This window comes from Symphodus melops (genome assembly GCF_947650265.1).
Source record: "Symphodus melops genome assembly, chromosome: 14".
NCBI lineage: Eukaryota > Metazoa > Chordata > Actinopteri > Labriformes > Labridae > Symphodus > Symphodus melops.
Window position 1 is genome coordinate 7,241,799 of NC_136704.1, and position 17,537 is coordinate 7,259,335.

The 17,537-nt window shown below is 37.8% G+C and overlaps 1 protein-coding gene across 2 annotated transcripts in view; it reads right to left on the bottom strand.

Annotated features, from left to right (window-relative positions):
* The window catches only part of plppr5b (phospholipid phosphatase related 5b), a 104,932-nt gene that overhangs the window by 37,915 nt on the left and 49,480 nt on the right, over positions 1-17,537 (bottom strand). For both annotated transcript variants that reach the window (XM_079360800.1, XM_079360801.1), the window contains one exon: positions 12,265-12,397. In XM_079360800.1, coding sequence (XP_079216926.1) covers positions 12,265-12,397 — 133 coding nt within the window. The remainder of the gene's footprint in view (positions 1-12,264; positions 12,398-17,537) is intronic.

Below are 17,537 nucleotides of genomic sequence, written 5' to 3' on the forward strand. Positions count from 1 at the left end.
TTTGTCAGTAAATTAATCTAATCATGCAGCTGTTATTTCCCACCATGTTATTTGAAGAGTGCAGTTTTAGTTACATTTTTGAAACTAGTTGAGTCGGAAGAGGAAAACATAATCGGATTTTGCTAATTTCTTTTATTATTATATCTTGTTGCAATAACTGTTGCTAAATCAAAGCTGTGCTGATATGTAATACGTCATACAACAATAATCCCTCTTCAGCCGCCACAAAGCAAATCTCGGGTCCAGTATATATTCTAATGTATTCAAAGGTTTTTCTTAATCCACAGTTTCATCTTAATCAAATTGTGCACACTTTGTGGTCTCTATCTAATCGTTTACAAAAATGATTTTCTCAACTGCAAATTAAAAATCAAAGCTAAACCCTGATTAGGCTCTGTTTATTTTTCATCATTGCTCTGCTTTGTAGCGTTGAAGAACATGTTTTACAGCTGCACCATTGTAAAAACAGCTTTTTACAATTCAGACTCATGATAAGCTTCGCCAGTGGGCATCATTATAGCAATTAGCCTTCCAATATTGATATGAATGAATCAGCCTAGTTTTCTATTGCAGCGGCAACATAAGGACATTCAGAGAATGAGGCCATCCAACATCTGAAGCAGCAGCAGGATGAAAAGGACTCAGTCACCATTAAAAATAAACAACATTTTTGTAAACAATCTTTAGTGGTCAATCAAAAAAATTGTGTAGTATGACATACAATTTAGTGCGTTGAGTTTTTTGACGCTCTTCATTTCTACAGTATCAGATTTTGAATGACAGAGATCTTTAATCTAAAGAGTAAAGGCGTGCATAAGCTTTTTTTTAAAAAAAAAGTCCATTAGTCCTTCGAAGGACAACATTAAATCACTGGAGTAACTCTTGAAAGCCTCTGGAAACACAAATCTAAATATTTTGAGGGAAATGGAAGCTTTGACATTGGTCTGTACAGGGTCGGGAGAAGGTTTCATTAGAAGTGGGTGAATAATAGCAATTCTAATTAAAAGAAACGAAACAATTATAGGACCAGATATTAGTGAGTATTTGATGATCCTGGTTATGGCTCTGCATATCAAATTCAAACAGTTGAGCAGGGCAGCTAAATGGGGGAGGGCAGGGTATGAATGGGGGTAGTGAATTTTGATTGACAAATCAATTTAAAAAAGTACGCTGCCATGCACAGAGAAACTGTGTACCATCGAGAAATAATCTGTTTTCGACAAAATTTTTCAACAGATATGTACAGTATCTGCTTTGATTAGTGTGGCTGGAACTAAATCAATGTATAACACTTAAACACTTAAAATAATTGTAAATCTGGGAAATTGTAAAGTGTAAGAATCCTAAAAGAACTGAAATCTATTTGAGATGCTACAGTGACCACTTTATGCAAACAAAGTTTGCAGAATGAATGCAAAGTAAGAGCTGTGTTTCAATGGCTGAACTATATGATGAAACAATATCTACAGCCAAATACAACAACGTGTTGTAAATGTACAAACATCTATCATTTCTGGTTAGAACTTTTTTATTCAAACACTCTTAACAGTCAATTTTCCAAAGGGTGAATAATTTATTTAAAGGGCATAACTTAAAAAAAATCCACTTTTACAGTATTTTTGAACATATATTTGGGACCTGGGAGTTTACAGACCAACAACACGTGAAACAAAACCCATCCAGTCCTTTGTTTGTGATCTTGTGCTCTGTTTCAAATTTTCTCAACTTGTGACATTGCAAGTTGGATTGTGGTTAATAAAAAAATGCATTAAAGCGATCAAACAAGGGTACTGACAGAGCTGGTTTATACAGGATGACAAACCTCAGGTGCTTGATTCATGTTATATTTGACCTAGTAAGACGTTTTATTTAAAACACAGGTGAAAAAGGGCTATAATATGTTCTCTTTAATCTACATTTAATTAATACATTAATAATTAATTAATAAATTGAATCTACATCTTTAATCTACAATTAATCTACATTCAATATACATCATTATATAGTGCATTTTTAATGCTGGAGAGGGGTGAGATAAAAAGGTTGAGTTTAACATGGATGGGTAAATAGAAATGGATATACACATTATTTGTAAAATCTGTACTGTAGCAGACCGCAGAAGAAATGGTGTATTTATTGCAAATAAAACAGTGGCAATAAATGCCGCAGCATTGAAGACGGAGCAAAATGCAAACACTGTGGAGGCTGAGGATTACCGTTTGGAGAGCTAATTTTTAGAACATTTCTAAAGAGTGCTCATGGTGCAGTGCAACCTTGAACGGAGGTCGAACCCAACCAGAGGAATAAAAGAGGGATGTTTCTGTGTTGAGTGGATTCAGACTGTCAGAGCAGAGCTATGCTGCATTCAGCAGCCACCATAACCCTTCAACATCAGCAACACTGCAGTCTCTGGAGACGCTGCGCTAACTGACAGAGGAGTGTGACAAACATTATGAAACGTTAATGCTGAGAGGTGGAGAGAGAGATTAAGGCAGGGCTTTTCTGCTGTGCTGTTAAGTGTTGATCATGGAGGACAGCTCCTGGTTCAATGAGCTGTGAGTCGACCTGTTGTTCTAGCTAATGCAGTGTGACTCAAGAGTGAATTTTCAACATGGGTTTCCAATGCATAAATCAAGATGGAGGGGGCTATGGCGTCAACAGTCAGCCTTCAAACGTGAAGAATCTTACACGACACCTGCACTTTAAAATACAAAAGCCCGTGTTTGTTTATACAGGAAACCGTCCGTAGGAACCGTCCAAAATTAAACTCAAACCGAGCAAAATTTATATTAAATAAATACCCATCATATATGCTAAGGACATGCGGGACTTGTTACAGGGTTGCATAAAAATGGTTGAGGCCAAACAAAGTTTGACAGCTTCTATAAAGTTTTCATTGTTGTTGACTAACAGTAGCAAAAGGCCATCATCAGCATATGTATGTATGTATGTATGTATGTATGTATGTATGTATGTATGTATGTATGTATGTATGTATGTATGTATGTATGTATGTGTGTGTGTGTGTCTGTGTGTATATATATACACATATACATACATATATATGTATGTATATATGTGTGTACAGTACAGTATATACACACACACACACACACACACACACACACACACACACACACACAACCGTTAGTCAACGGTTTTAATTTCAGACTGTTTCATTGCCAGCTAAAAACTCCTCACAGGGGGTTTCAACTATAATGGCTAAAGGAACATAGCTTTCAATTTCATAACGTATTATTTCCTGAACTGAAACATGTTGGTAAAAGTTGGAAGTCGCAAAGTTTGGAACTGTCCAAAAGGGCTGTATGTAACTCCTTTGGAGTGCTGGGGATGACATTACGCTCTTCACACGTATGCATGGTGCTCCCACACACTTTTTCAAATTTTACTGGCTTAATGGCTCACTCCAAAAATGTCATTACATTCATAACATCCTTCACAATGAAGTTCCTCCATTACACCTACACAAGATGTTAATGCTGGCAGGGTGTGCTCAGATGGGGTAAATTGTGCAATCACTATAAATCCCAGAAAAGTCACAGGAAGAAATTACAAGTTTAAGGTCATAAAAACGGGATTATTCACTGATTATTACTTTTTCCTCACAGGTACTTTATGTTCCAGTCTGCCTCCCCATTTATTTAGGTGTGACAGTACAAATGTCTGAAAAATTGTTAATTCACCTTTTGAGGGAGACGTCAGAGGGATGAGTGCCTGAAAGAAAAAGCCAAAACCAAAAGTAGTGGTGCACATAAACTTTGTTAAAGAACAGAGCTTTGTTGTCTCGATTGGCGGCCTCCCATCCTTTTAAACATTCATGTTGTGTGGACTCTTCTACACAATCCCCTAAAATGGGGCTGAGCCTATCTTCATCTGGCGAAGTCTTAAAACACATAAAGGTAAAAACACACTGTTGAAGTCAAGTGTGAGAGAGCACCATGACCTTAGGCTTTGTTCTAAATTTAATCTTTCCCAAACTGCACGGCTCTGTGAGTCATTATGCAAACCAACGCCAGGCCTGTATGAAAGTGGAGGGCTTTTGAGCTGGGTTATCGCCAGGCTCAAATGATGTGCTGCTCACCAGCAGATGTAAATCCTGGCAAGAAACATGTGCAAGCATAAATACTGATGTGCATGAATACACACTTGGGTGCACACAGAAACAAATACACAGACCCCAAGCGTGCACATGGAATATGCCACGTGCAAACACTGGCACATTCTGACTTTAGCAAAGGGAGACATGAAAAGCACAAAAGAGAAGGTCCGTGAGCAGCTAGGCTGAAAGAATTCAACTTCTGCATGACAGCCTCAGGAAACAGCAGAGCATTATGGGTGAGAGACAGCTTCTCATGATCCTGATGCCACTTTAAACTTCTACTCAATTACATTTCAAAAAGACATGGGAAGTTTGACTCCCCTAAACCAAAGAGAAAGATGGCTTGCACACAGCAGGGCTCCAATGTTTTACAAAAGTATTTCACCAGGGTGGGATTCCGAGCATATCTTCCTTCATCAGACACACATCAGACTCCCCTGAAAATCTTTGACAGCTATTTTTCACTATTTTTACTTGGATACAAGTTACTTCTCATTTTAATTACTGTAAACTCTTTTTATTGACCAGTCATCTCTCTGTCACTTATAGCTGGTTCAGAATGCCTCCTGTCTGTTTTGGGATCTAGTACTTGTACCACAGTAGCCAATTTGTTGACTTTTTGCACCAATGTGTTCCAGTCTGAGCAGAGGTCATATGGACTGTTATGATCCAAAACAAAGGCTTAAAACCAGATGTGTCAGAGATTTTGTGGTGGCCACAACATATCTTTGGAACAGATTAGACCTTTAAATATCTAATCTCCTCAAACCGCTGACATTTTTAAATCCTTGCTCTTAAGAGCCACCACTGTGCACTGACGAAGTTAATCTTGACATCCAGACATTTTAATATGAAACTGTTTATCCTGTTTATTATTACTATTGTTAATACAATTATTTATATATATATACTTTAAAAAGTTTTATTTTTGGTTTAATATTGATGTTTTTAACCCGCTTTCTAACGTCTTTGAGTTGAGACACTCAAATGCTGTCTCATTCTAACGTTCCGTCAACACCTTTTGAGGTAAACTCATAAAAGGCTGAGATGCGGAGCTGAGGCAGGCGATTGCCCTTCCCTCACACAATGTGTGCTGATGAAGAAATTGGCAATTAAGGCTAAATCTGTTTTTATTTTTAAAGGCTGTAAACATCTTCTTTTTTTTCTAATCAAAATTGGGATTTAAAAAACAGAGTGTGTATGTGAGATCCAGCGCTTTTACAGTCCAACTTTAAGTGGACACATGAGGAACTGCAGGATTTTGGACTTCTGTCCTCCTTTCCTTTTTCCAACACTGGAGGTTGCTGCTTGCTTCAAACAAAAAAAGCAGTGTCTAGTCAGGGGCCTTGTCACATGGATCTGAAATGAACAACAGGAACACAGTCCAGACAGCTGGAGTGTTTGTGTCCCTGCGTGGCCCCACAGGGGGTTGAACATGGTCTCTGTAGCTGCATACATGCATCACAAACAGAAGGCCCAAACAACAAGAAGACTAGACTTTTTTTATTCAGGATTCAGGATTCAGGATTATTGTAGAAATAAGGATGAGCAGCACTAAATCAAATTTAAGACCAGATGCTTTAGGGACATTGGCTGAAAATCCACAAGATGCTGCTTAACACGTTAACTTTATTTCTGCTAAATTAACAAATTGGATATCACTTCTTAGACCTCACTAGTTTGATCATTTTTCACCACTTTTAGTAACTGTTTGTTCTATGTGGATTAAAGACTGCTTTCCTCGAACATAATTTGAACCGTAACCCTCTTAAATTATCTTGAAAAATATTTTTCCGATCATGACTCCATAATGGCATTGGTGAACATACAGAAAAGGTGGTCTCTACTTTACCAGACCAACAACATTTTGTTGATCATTTAAACCCATGAATGGGGAAGTCTTTAAAGCAAGCCCAATGTCTGGGATTGGAGCCACTGTGTTAAACTGCTTTGCTTTAAATGAAGTATTAAACTAGCTACCTCTACCAGTAAATTAAAATACAAAGATGTGTCTGTATTAGCAATTATAGACTTTACGTAGCATATACTGTAGGTAGGTTGTCCAGCAGCTTATTACAACCCATATTTATGCATGTCATTTGGCTTTTAACTCTAGTGGCTGTAATATGAAAAACAGAAGCTTCCAATGGATGTTAGTTGGCATAGTTAGACATTAGAGGTTGTAATGGAAGGGTTTGACAAATAACCGACTTTACCACTAATTCACAGCCACCCGCTACGTTTGATTACTTGTATACTTTCACAAAAGTTCAATCTTTAATGATCAATGTTCTCTTAAAATGTAGTACTTAATATATGTGGAAGGACAACGGTTCCACTCTGTCCACAAACAGGTAATGTGGAAAAAATCCTGTAAGGTGCTCATTGTTGCATTACCAATAACAGGCTCAGAAAACAAGCCAAGCTGAACCCTTTTCAAAACAGGACTGATGATCATAGAGGGAGCTTAAGATACCAATGGGACGTCAGAGAATCTGGCAAAGTTCAGCTTCTGCGTTATCTTTGGTATAGCAGCAGAAATATAATCTGACAGGTTCAAGGGTGGTGAAGTCAATATCAACTGACAGATCTGACTGGCCTACTGATGTAGTGACTGACATTGAATGTAATACATTCCAGTCCGGCTCTAAAGACATCCTATGAGTTAGAAAAGTATTGACAAGCTTCATAAGAAGCTGGCTAAAAATGCTATCTCTTGGAACTGAATTGTTAAATTAAATATTAAAAGAAAAATGAAATGTTGTCAGGATTCTTAGACTAATTATTACATCCATAAGCAGGACTTGGCTTGTCAGAAAAATAAAATAAAACATGTGAAATGGGAAAAACAGAGAGCCTTCCCTTTAGCTCAGAGAGGGCCACATATGTTGTATATGAAACACAGCTGTGAATGTTCCTGTCTGCCTCCCCATCTGTTCAGATGTGCCGTGTCTTCTTTACTGAGTTTGTCACTCAACTCGGCATATTATGCATTTGTGACATGTAAAAAGCTCTGAACACTTGGATGTTATGATATAGTCTATAATATAATGAATATAATATTCAATAGTTCGCAGCGAGGGTGGAGGGACACTCTGACCAGAGTGACATGCAGGGAAGTTGGATGCACATACAGCCTTCACAATAAGAGCACAAACCTAGCTCACATGCAAAGAACATACAACCAGTGTACAAAGCCAGGTTCTTTATATCTGTACGGATGGGTTGCCTGGTTAAATGCTCTTTCGCCCCAGCATACTTTAGTGTGCAAGACTATTAATTCAGCTAACAGTATGTGACAACTTGAAAACGTGCCTGCATCTGTTCTTAAGTCAGTGATAATGTTCTTTTAAATAGTCCACATAAGTGCAAGGGGGTAAAAATTACCACAGTGCTCGCAGGCTACATTGCCCCAATTTGTGTGGAAAAACACTTTCTATTAATTAGGCTTGTTTTCTCTGCAGAGGACAGATTTTGTTGAGCCAGACTTCCACATTTGCTTTTTTTTTTTTAAGACAAACAAACTTCACTCAAAAATATTTACTAAAACAAAAAAAATGCATTTGAAGTCAGGTATATTGGCCCATAGATTTGTGGTTGGATTGGAGCAGGCCCATGCACTTCTTAATGTATAACTGGCACCAGGACATATTACAGCTGATTAATGATGTATAATACTCTAAACCTTTGTCAGTTACAAACACTGCATCACATTTGTGAATTCCAGTTTGTATGCAGATGCTGAATGAACAGTGTGGGTGAAATCATACAGCTTCAGTGTTGCTTTACCAGCAGGTGCAGTTTGGGCCCAACAGGGGAGGCCAGTCACTGTGGCATTCTCCAGCTCTAAAACCTTTAATGCCTTCTGATCTCTCACACACAAATCCCTCCACATATAAGTCAAACTAACTAAGGAGGCCTTTGGCTCCAAAGACTCAAAGAGAGGCAGGCAAGCAACACTCACAAAGGAAGCCCAGCAGTCCACAGCGACCTGATCACTCAACTCAGCACAGTAGTCTCTATGGGTTCAGTCCTCTGTTCTCTCTCCCTGTGCCAACCAGCCTGCCAGAAGTAGTTATCAATAGACATGGAAAAGCACCATATAAAATGCAGGCAGACACACTGTATGTAATAGGATTTGCAGATTGTGTATATTAAACAGTGCTTTGTAATTGGGGATAACTGCTGTAGCTAATGCTGTTATAAAGTGGCACTGACAGCTAACCACGGACCTGTTAGTTGATGATGCTAAAGAAAAGCAAACGCTGAACCTGTTATGCAGTTTGCTTCACTGAGCTGTAAATTTTTAAACGGCAGAAGCACTTTTCTCCACCTCTTCCTATAACAATAACAGACAACTGCATCCGACTCTAAAATTGCATGCAGTACAGTCTCTCAGTTTGGAACTGGCTGGCATTACTGTATATGCCGTCATCTGTTTCCTCCAAAAATCATGTAAATCAAGTAAAAACAGATTTTGTGGGATACTAATCAAAAGTAAGTGAACTATATAGAAGTTAACAGCCATCATAGCAGCCCTGTTGTAGTAACTAAATATGTATGTAAGTAAGTAAGTAAGTAAGTAAGTGTATTTATACAGCACATTTCAAGAACAGACCTCACAAAGTGTCTCACAATAAAGGATTGAGCAGAGACATTACAAACAGACAGTTACATAAGCAGCATTTTGGACCATTAGAATCATCTCTACAGTAGCTCAGCTCTGAACACAACATGCCTGAGTTAAACTATATTCCTCAGATGATAAAAGGAGCAGAAGAACAAACTGTTCACATGCTGGTCCAGCACCATTTGGACCAGTGAATTACCATGAGCAATTTTCACAGTAAATAATTAGAAACCAAGACATCTCTTCATCTCTGGAACAACATGCAGAGATGTGAGCCTCTGTTTTATCAGTGTTCAACTGGAGAAACGTTAAGCAAAAGAGACACTAAGACTAAGACATTTTGAGGAAAACTGAATGGCATCTGCAAAACAATGATGTGACATCTTTAAAAAGTTCTTATTGCTAATCGGCCAAAAGCAGAAGCAACCATGGCAATCACTTGGCAATCAACTGTGGATGTTTTTGTTATTTCTAAGACTCTCTTCCTATGTCCACATACTGTATGCAGTGCAGCTCACAGGATGAAAGTGGCCCCTGCTGCGCGTATACAACAGTTTTTGAAGCAGCAGGAGACGTTAAGAATTAGGTCATAGAATGAGTACACATGAATAATGCCAAAGACAACACCTTTATGCGGACTCAGGTACAATACTCGAGTACAGAACATTCATGTTCTCACTGATCAAATGAACTGGACTTTGGGGTCAAGTGTACTTGGATCCATGCTGAGGTCTCTTGTATGTAACCACCATTATGTGTTCCTGTTGAAAATAAGCCACAATATGGGATACATTTGAAAAGTGATGACGGAGCTTCAACTGATCTTCTGATCAAACCTCAGCCTCTTCATTTTGTAAGGTGATCCTTCTCAATTACACCACAGCAGGGGTATGCAGAACATGTTAATAAAGGTGAGATATATCGTTCTTGTGCTGATGTGACACTTCAACTCTGGGGAACCAAAGTTCAAGGCAAAAAAATACAAAATCTTCTGCAAGGAAAAAAAAGTGTCCAAAGTATTGAAAAACTAAATAAATAAGTGATTTACGTTTTAAATGATTCACAATGAACTTGGTTAACTTGGTGTGTTTTTTTATGTACAATCTCAGCAAATGATTTCTTTGTCAGGGCCAGACATAATAATATGGGCCACAATAGGAGGGATAGATACAATCTACATGAACTAACAAAAAAACAAAAAGCCCAGTGCTGACTAACTTGGTTATTTGAATTGCTCACTTTTATTGCACTTAATTTAAGGCCCTTATATGTGGCAACAAAGGATATGTAGTTCTCTATTTTCAACTATAAAGAAGACTTTTTTTTTTTTACACAAATGTTTCCTCTTCTAAAGACTGAGTCTTACTGAAGTGTGCTGTGTGACTGCTCCTGAAGAAACACAAAGATACAAAGGAAACCCAGCAGCTGAATGTGTTTATCCTCTTTCTTTGATTTCCTTAAAGATAAGTCATCCCACAATGCTCTTTGTAACTGACATCAATTAACACTTCGACTTAGCCTCATTCAGATAGAACACTATACCAGAGTATAATACATGATAACTATTTCCAATGAGTCTCTTCGGGATGAAAGGAGCTTTAGCCTGGAATGAGCGGCCTGTTAACATTAACGAGCAGCGTGAATGGCATGGAGTACGTGTAAATGTGAGGGTAAAGCTGGGGCACCGAATGGATTACCTCCTTCGGGATCTAGGTAATAATCCTCTTCTGCCGTTTTATCTCTTGCTCTCACTTAAGCATGGGAGAGGACAGGGTAAGGCCGATGCTGAGCTACGATGTTTATGTTTGGCAGACTTAAAAGACTGCGGGTGTCTGTGAGTGCATTTCATCACAAAGCAGTCAGAGGATTCTGTCACTTTGTTTGTGTAGGAATGCATGCATGCATGATTGCAATCTTTGTGCAACTTAACTGTATGTGCGTGTTGTATCTGCACAAAGTCAACTCTTGTGTTAGCATTAAATATTCTTTATCAGAAATATTCTCTTTTTGCATCATCTTCTGACACTAATTAGTGTATCCATGGGCATTTGTTATGAGAATGTCTGTTGAAATGGCATCTCTGTGTAGCTAAATGTACTCTGATAAGATAACACACACACACACACACACACACACACACACACATATATGTATATATATATATCAAATACTGTGTTTTCCCTCTAAAAATACAGCTAAAGGATTTCTAAAGATATTCAATTCAACCTGCATATAATCCCTTATCAAGAACAACTTCAATCTTTTTTGTAATTGTTTCTTTAAGTTGTCTTCTCATGTAATGTATTGTGTAATGTACTTTGGTCTGCCATGGTTGTTATAAATGTGATTAATACATAAAGTTTACTTGACTTGACTTTTGTGTTGTGTTCTTTACTTAGTCATGCCTTCTCTGCACAAACTTGTAAATATGTACTTGTTTTATCTTGATAAACACAGTTGAGAAGCCAATATCGGTCATGTCTTATAAATCAAATCATCAATGCAGAAATAAAGCAGCACACTAGTGTAGTGTTACTAGTGTAAAGTAGGAGTAAGTATCATTTTTCATTGCAGCTTGTAAAGACAACATTGAAACAGGGCCCATCCTCCTGAGCCCATAACCTCCAGAATCACACCCCAAGTCACTGCCGGACTGCTTGCACCATACGCTAGCACAAGCTTACTGCCAGTGTTTGGCAGCTGCCGATCCAACAGTAGGCAAGCCAACTCTACGTTCGCAGGTGAAAGCCAACACAGCGTTCTCCGTTGTTTTGGACCAAGCTTTATCTGCTTGGTGTTTTGCCTAACTACGATTACATCTTCTCTTCTTTGCTTCATCCTCCACATATTCCATATTCACTGGTTTGAATCACATCCGATTTCTGAATTGTATCCACTACTAAACTTACCTGTCTGCTAACATTGGCTGGGGGAAACACATCAGCTCCCCACCAAGAAATGCCTCAAGTCAACCGAAACAAAACAAAGTAATCCAGGCATAGGACAGGGTCTCTGCAGACACAGCCACCGCTTCCCAGAAGTGATGATTGAGTTGTATTACTTTTGTTTCATTTTCATCATTAATTGTTTGAGGAAAATGCTGATGACCATCTTTAAATAAATAGCAGATAAAGTGGAAATAAAAAATTAAATGTGTAATTTGTCTGGTATCTGCTTAAATATTCGAGGACATGTTCTCACTTCGAGGAAAAGTAAGTACCATTGCTGCACCTATGTGCTGTTAGAGCTAAAAAAACATATTTCTTGGCATCTTTGCAAGAGTTGACACAAATATAGACAGACAACACATTACACCATGTTTCAATTGTAAGCAGCCAATACTATCCATCAGTATTTGGGCTTTGTGAAGAATACTAAAACCGTCCCCATTCACTGTAATTCCTCATTCAGGGGCAGTTTCATTTATTTTTTTAATTCAGCAGTTAATCTTAACAGAGGTAAAAAATTGGTATGTTTTAGCAATGAGTCAAAAAAAAAATGCCCTGAGACTTACCAAGGAAACGAAAGGTCCTGCGCACCAGTGGGTTGAGGTAACAGCAGTCTCCAGTGGCCACTGTCTTCTCTGAGCGGTCAAACTCTTTGGACGTGTACTGGACCAGGAACAAAACAGTCTCTGTTATTGTGATCTAAGGGATAAAAAAAGAGATGAAAAGATTTCAGATGAGCTGAGTAAGGGTTTGTTTGCTAGTCAAAGTTGCAATTGCTGGCAGTGTCATTTTATCACACTCCATCACAGAGCCCAGAGTGTATTTGTTTTCTCACTGGGCTCCATCTGTACTGACAAAGCTGTGGAATACACAAGAACATATGTGAGAGAGGAAATGGGCTGCTCTGTTCACTGCTTCTGTGCAAAGTCAGTGCTCTGTGAATGATGGAGCAGAAGTGTTTTTGTTTGCAAATAGGAACATTTTTTTTCTTTAAATGGAATAATGTCCACAGATCACTTCATTGCTGATTAATTGATGTAGACAGGTTATACTGGTAGAATAATTTGAAACTGATTGTCAGTGATTGATATGTATACTCTTTGCACAAATATCCTGGCATTTAATAATTTTCAAGACTGAAACATACCTCCATCCCACCTTCAAATCTCAGCTCAAAACTCACCTTTTAGCTTCACTCATTCTGTATGACCACACATTCCTCACTCTTGCTGCTTTGTTTTTCTGTAGTTGATTGTGTTGATGGTGACTTTTAGTGTTATAAAAGGTGCCCATAAATAAAATGTATTATTATTACATTCTATGAACATATTATATTTTGATGCAGAAGATCAAATAAATGGACCGTAGGAAGGAGTAACTGTAACTTAACTTAAATATAGCTCTTGTTACATTAATACAATTCATTGTGTTACTCACTACAAAATCTGCCACTGAGAAACATTCAGAGAAAATACATTTTAATGGGGTTTCCCTGGGCAAGCCAGAATAGTTTTCCCCATTTGAGCCCTTCTTTCCCTTGCTGTTGTGTTCTAATGTGATTTTCTTTCAAGTGAAAACTAATCCCACATGCAGACGCAAACTAAATATGTCTAAGTATATCTCTGACTACGTTCTGATTTTCTCTCTGCAACTCCCAGTTCATATATATAGATATATTGATATAGATAGATATAGATATATTTGTTATTTTTAAATATTTTTAAAAGGTATATTTTCATTTGTTAATCTTATTAGTTTTGTTTTCTTTCTTATTTTCTTATTGCTGATGGACATTTTAACCAATTGGTTTTTAAGCACTTCCTAAATAAAGCTTCTCCTTTATGACTTCAGATTCATCTGTATATGTATATCGGTATATGGAGCAACAAGATTTTGTATGTGAACTGGAGTCAAATTAAATTCAGTATGTTTTTATGTTATAAAGGAGCTAAAAGTCATTAAAGTTGACTGATGATAAAGACAGGGAACTATGAAAATGTAACAACATTTTCTGTTTGAGCTGATGCACACATTCCAGCCACATTGAAATAGAAAGTAAAGGTTTTTTATCATGCAAACAAACAATGCATCTATACATGTGGTTAAATGACTACTGATGGCCTTTCTCTCAAAGTAATGGCCTAATATATCGAACTCCATTCATTCCCCTTCAACGTTTCTCAAACCTCAATGTCATGGAAAACACTGATCTCACTTAAATGTACTTCAGGATTAATATCCAAAAAAGATTTAAAGTGTCATCTGGTATCTATTTGTGTTTATCTGGGTTTACAAAATCAGTGCAGTGTCATTTTCTAACAGCTGCTGCATTTGACTGCCAACAACTTCACAGCTTGCCAAGCACAGCACACCTGCTACTGTTCTCCATCACACTGCAGCAACTAGCAACCTCAGACATATTGACAGCCACCAGGACATTTACTGCAATGCCACTTAGTTTGAGGCTTACAGCTACTCATTCCAGGAGTCCAGACAAGCCACCAAGCCTTTTATACCAAAAACCCAGTCAAGAAAATACACTAAAAAAAGTCTTTGAAGTCTTAAAAGATATTTAATTTCTGTACGGCTTACACAAAGCTTTGTTATATGTTTATGCTCATATTTCAGCCTGGTGTAAAATGAGCAGGAATATTTCTCTTTTCAAACTAATATAAGCATAAGCATTTCAATCCTGGTGCTTGAAAAAAAAAAACTTTTTGTTATTTAGAATTAATTCAATATATTTGTTTAAAAAATGTGTATTTTTTGAAGAGAAGGAACTGTATGTATATATATATATATATATATATATATATATATATATATATATATATATATATCAGTCATACACTGATTCTGTGTCATGCATGACAATTATCAACTGATCATTTACACACAATTTGTCCATCAGTAAAGTAAGCTACGCCTTCTGGAACATTTTTGTGTTTGCCAGTTTGAAACACAGCCAACAAGAGACAAGAAATTGAAGCCACTTCACATTTGAACCTCTGGTGAACAGCAGGTGTTAAAAACAAAAAAAAAAAACTTTTTAGAAAAATTGTAGCAGGGTTTATATTTTTTGCACGCAAAAAATACCTAAAAAAATCCCTGTAACTTGATTTTTTTACTGAGAGTGGTGCAAACAATGTACAGTATGTCATGATAGACATGACCCAAAAATACAGTACGTCTTGTTAATGTACATAATAATGAGCATATTAAGTGATATTGATTATCATTCCTAATTATTATTTAATGTTAATTAAACAGTAGATCAGGCTGCCTTATATGAAACAGTGACCCAACAAGATTAAACTACATTAGTATAAACTCATAGTAAATTTAATTTAGGCATATTCACACACGGTGGTGGACTTAACCATTAGGCATAGGTAGGCGATTGCCTTGGGCCCCAAACTGCAGGGGCCCCAAAAAATTATGTTAAGGAATTATTTTTATTTTATTTTTTTATCTTTCTTTGTGGTGAGTTATAATGTTTTTCTTCAAACCCATACACATATATATATATACTTATCAGAAGAATGCATTATTCATTTATAAATCATGTCTCAGGGAAACCCTCCCTCAGGTTACTGCACAGTGTGTTTAAGGAAATGATTGACAAGGTATCCCAGGTGACAGAAAGAAAGAAGAGTGATGAGAGCAAAAGAGATAGAAAGATACAAACCAGCCAGTATGAAGCAAACTTATCTCGCAGTGCGGAAAAAAAAAGGAACAATAGGATACATAGTGTTGCCCCGAAGTCCTGTACATTAACACAACAGATCTCTGCACGTAGAGATGGTGAAATAAAGAAACACAAACAAGAGATAAAGGAGATGAAGAGAGATAAAGATCAATTAAAAGTTATACAACAGGCTCACTTCAACTGTATAAGCCTGAAAAAGATACTGACTGTCTTGTGTTTTATTTGCCATTAATGGGAATTGAGCGTGCGGAAAGAAATACATCCTCGTGCTGATTTGTAAGAAATTAAAAGTCTTTGAAAGATTTGTAAAGTTTGTCCTCAAGAAGAGAAGAAAATGACTTTTGAAATGCTTGTTTTTTCTGTACAGATTGATTGATGGGTTCTTATGTGTTTCAGGAACTCAGGAAATCTAAACGCTAAATGCTTTTGTGACGGAGATGCAGAGAGGAGGATAAAAACATGGACAAATGGTACATATTTTTAACTATAGTATGTTTATTACTTTTGTGTCTCCATGATTTTATTGTGTGTTATCTATCCACTGTAGGAACAGAATATAAAACACAGGAGGATCACAATCAACCTCCTGCAACCTAGCAGCACATTAGACCGGCTGTTCTTTACTGGTCTAGTTCAGAAGCTACTATTAACCCTTCATTAAAAAAACTGCCTACACACATTTTTAACATTTTCATCAGATTTATTTGATTTATTTGATAGACAATTGTGCAGTTTGAATTTCAGTCGGTACAAATATTTTTGTCTGATCCAAGAAACAGAACAAAACAAATATACTTGAAATTGAAATACTCAGCTCTGCGACCCACTTTCGGGTTTCGACCCATCAGTTGAGAAGCACTACATTAACCCAACAAGCAGAGGGCCCCAAAAAATGACTAAATCCACCACTGTTCACACAGAGCTGACGCAGCATGAGGAATGATTTGATTCAGTGTCTTGCCCAAGGACACATCCACATGTATGACAGCAGGAGCTGGGGATCGAACCCTGACCTTCTGTGTTGAGAGGCGCCAGACTCTACCATTGATCCACATCCGCCCCCCACTGAGCCACAGATTCCCCACTTCATGCCATTTAACACCTCTTACCATTTAGCACATGGAAGAATGGGAATACAACATAAAAACACAAAAAAAAACAAAAAAAAAACCCACCAGTAATGAGTAGCTATAAAATATAAACTGTATCTAAATTAATTAAAAGCTCTGAAACTGTACAGGATATAGAACTGTCAAAGTGACACACAAGTCTAAAGACAAGATGTGAATTACTACATCTAGGATCCGCTACATAACTCAAGCACGCACGAAGGAAGAGTTATATAATAGCAGTGAACTGCTAGAACCACCGTGGTTAATCAGTAATGCATGACATGCTAAGCGGCACTATCTTAAAAAAGGCGCGTCGGGCTAGAATATCATTTTGAGATGCCAATAAAAAGGTGTGATGTGTGTGCATCGGTGGGCAGTGAGAGCTGTGCTTTTACTCATCAAATCGGGGATATGGTAGATTTACCAAGAATTGGAAATAAAGGGCCGAGTAGTATCTTTTCAACACATTAAGGGTGTTGATAACCAGTTGCAGTAACAAATCTATACAGGCCATTTGTGCTGTGATGAAGGTGCAATGGCCGGACCACAGGGCTGGGCAAAGCTCATTGTGTTCTTAGTAAGTTAACATGACCAAAGGCCCAAAATGGACATAATGAACACAATAATGGCTGCTTGTCTCTTTAGGATTTGCCCCATGCCCCCATGTCTCCTGAGCCCAGTGTTGTGTTTCCAGCGCTCGACTGACTTCACACTCAGTGCACTGAGGGATTAATCTTTCATTTGCAGGTACACCCCACTGGGATTTGTACTAGCAACCTCCCGACCTTGCCCAGTCTGACTGTTTCCACCTGGCTGAAGCTTGAGATGCATGAAGTCCTGTCAGTGGATAACTCACAGTGCATCAGAGCATGCCTGCATCTGCGCACATGTGCCGGCTAGTGTGCGATGGTTGTAGGTACCAAAGCCCGGAGCTGAAACCCGCAGAGATGCCAGGAACTCAGGCATTGCCACAGCGATTTATTCAGGTTGACTGGTAAAGAGGGAAAGTAAGGTAGAG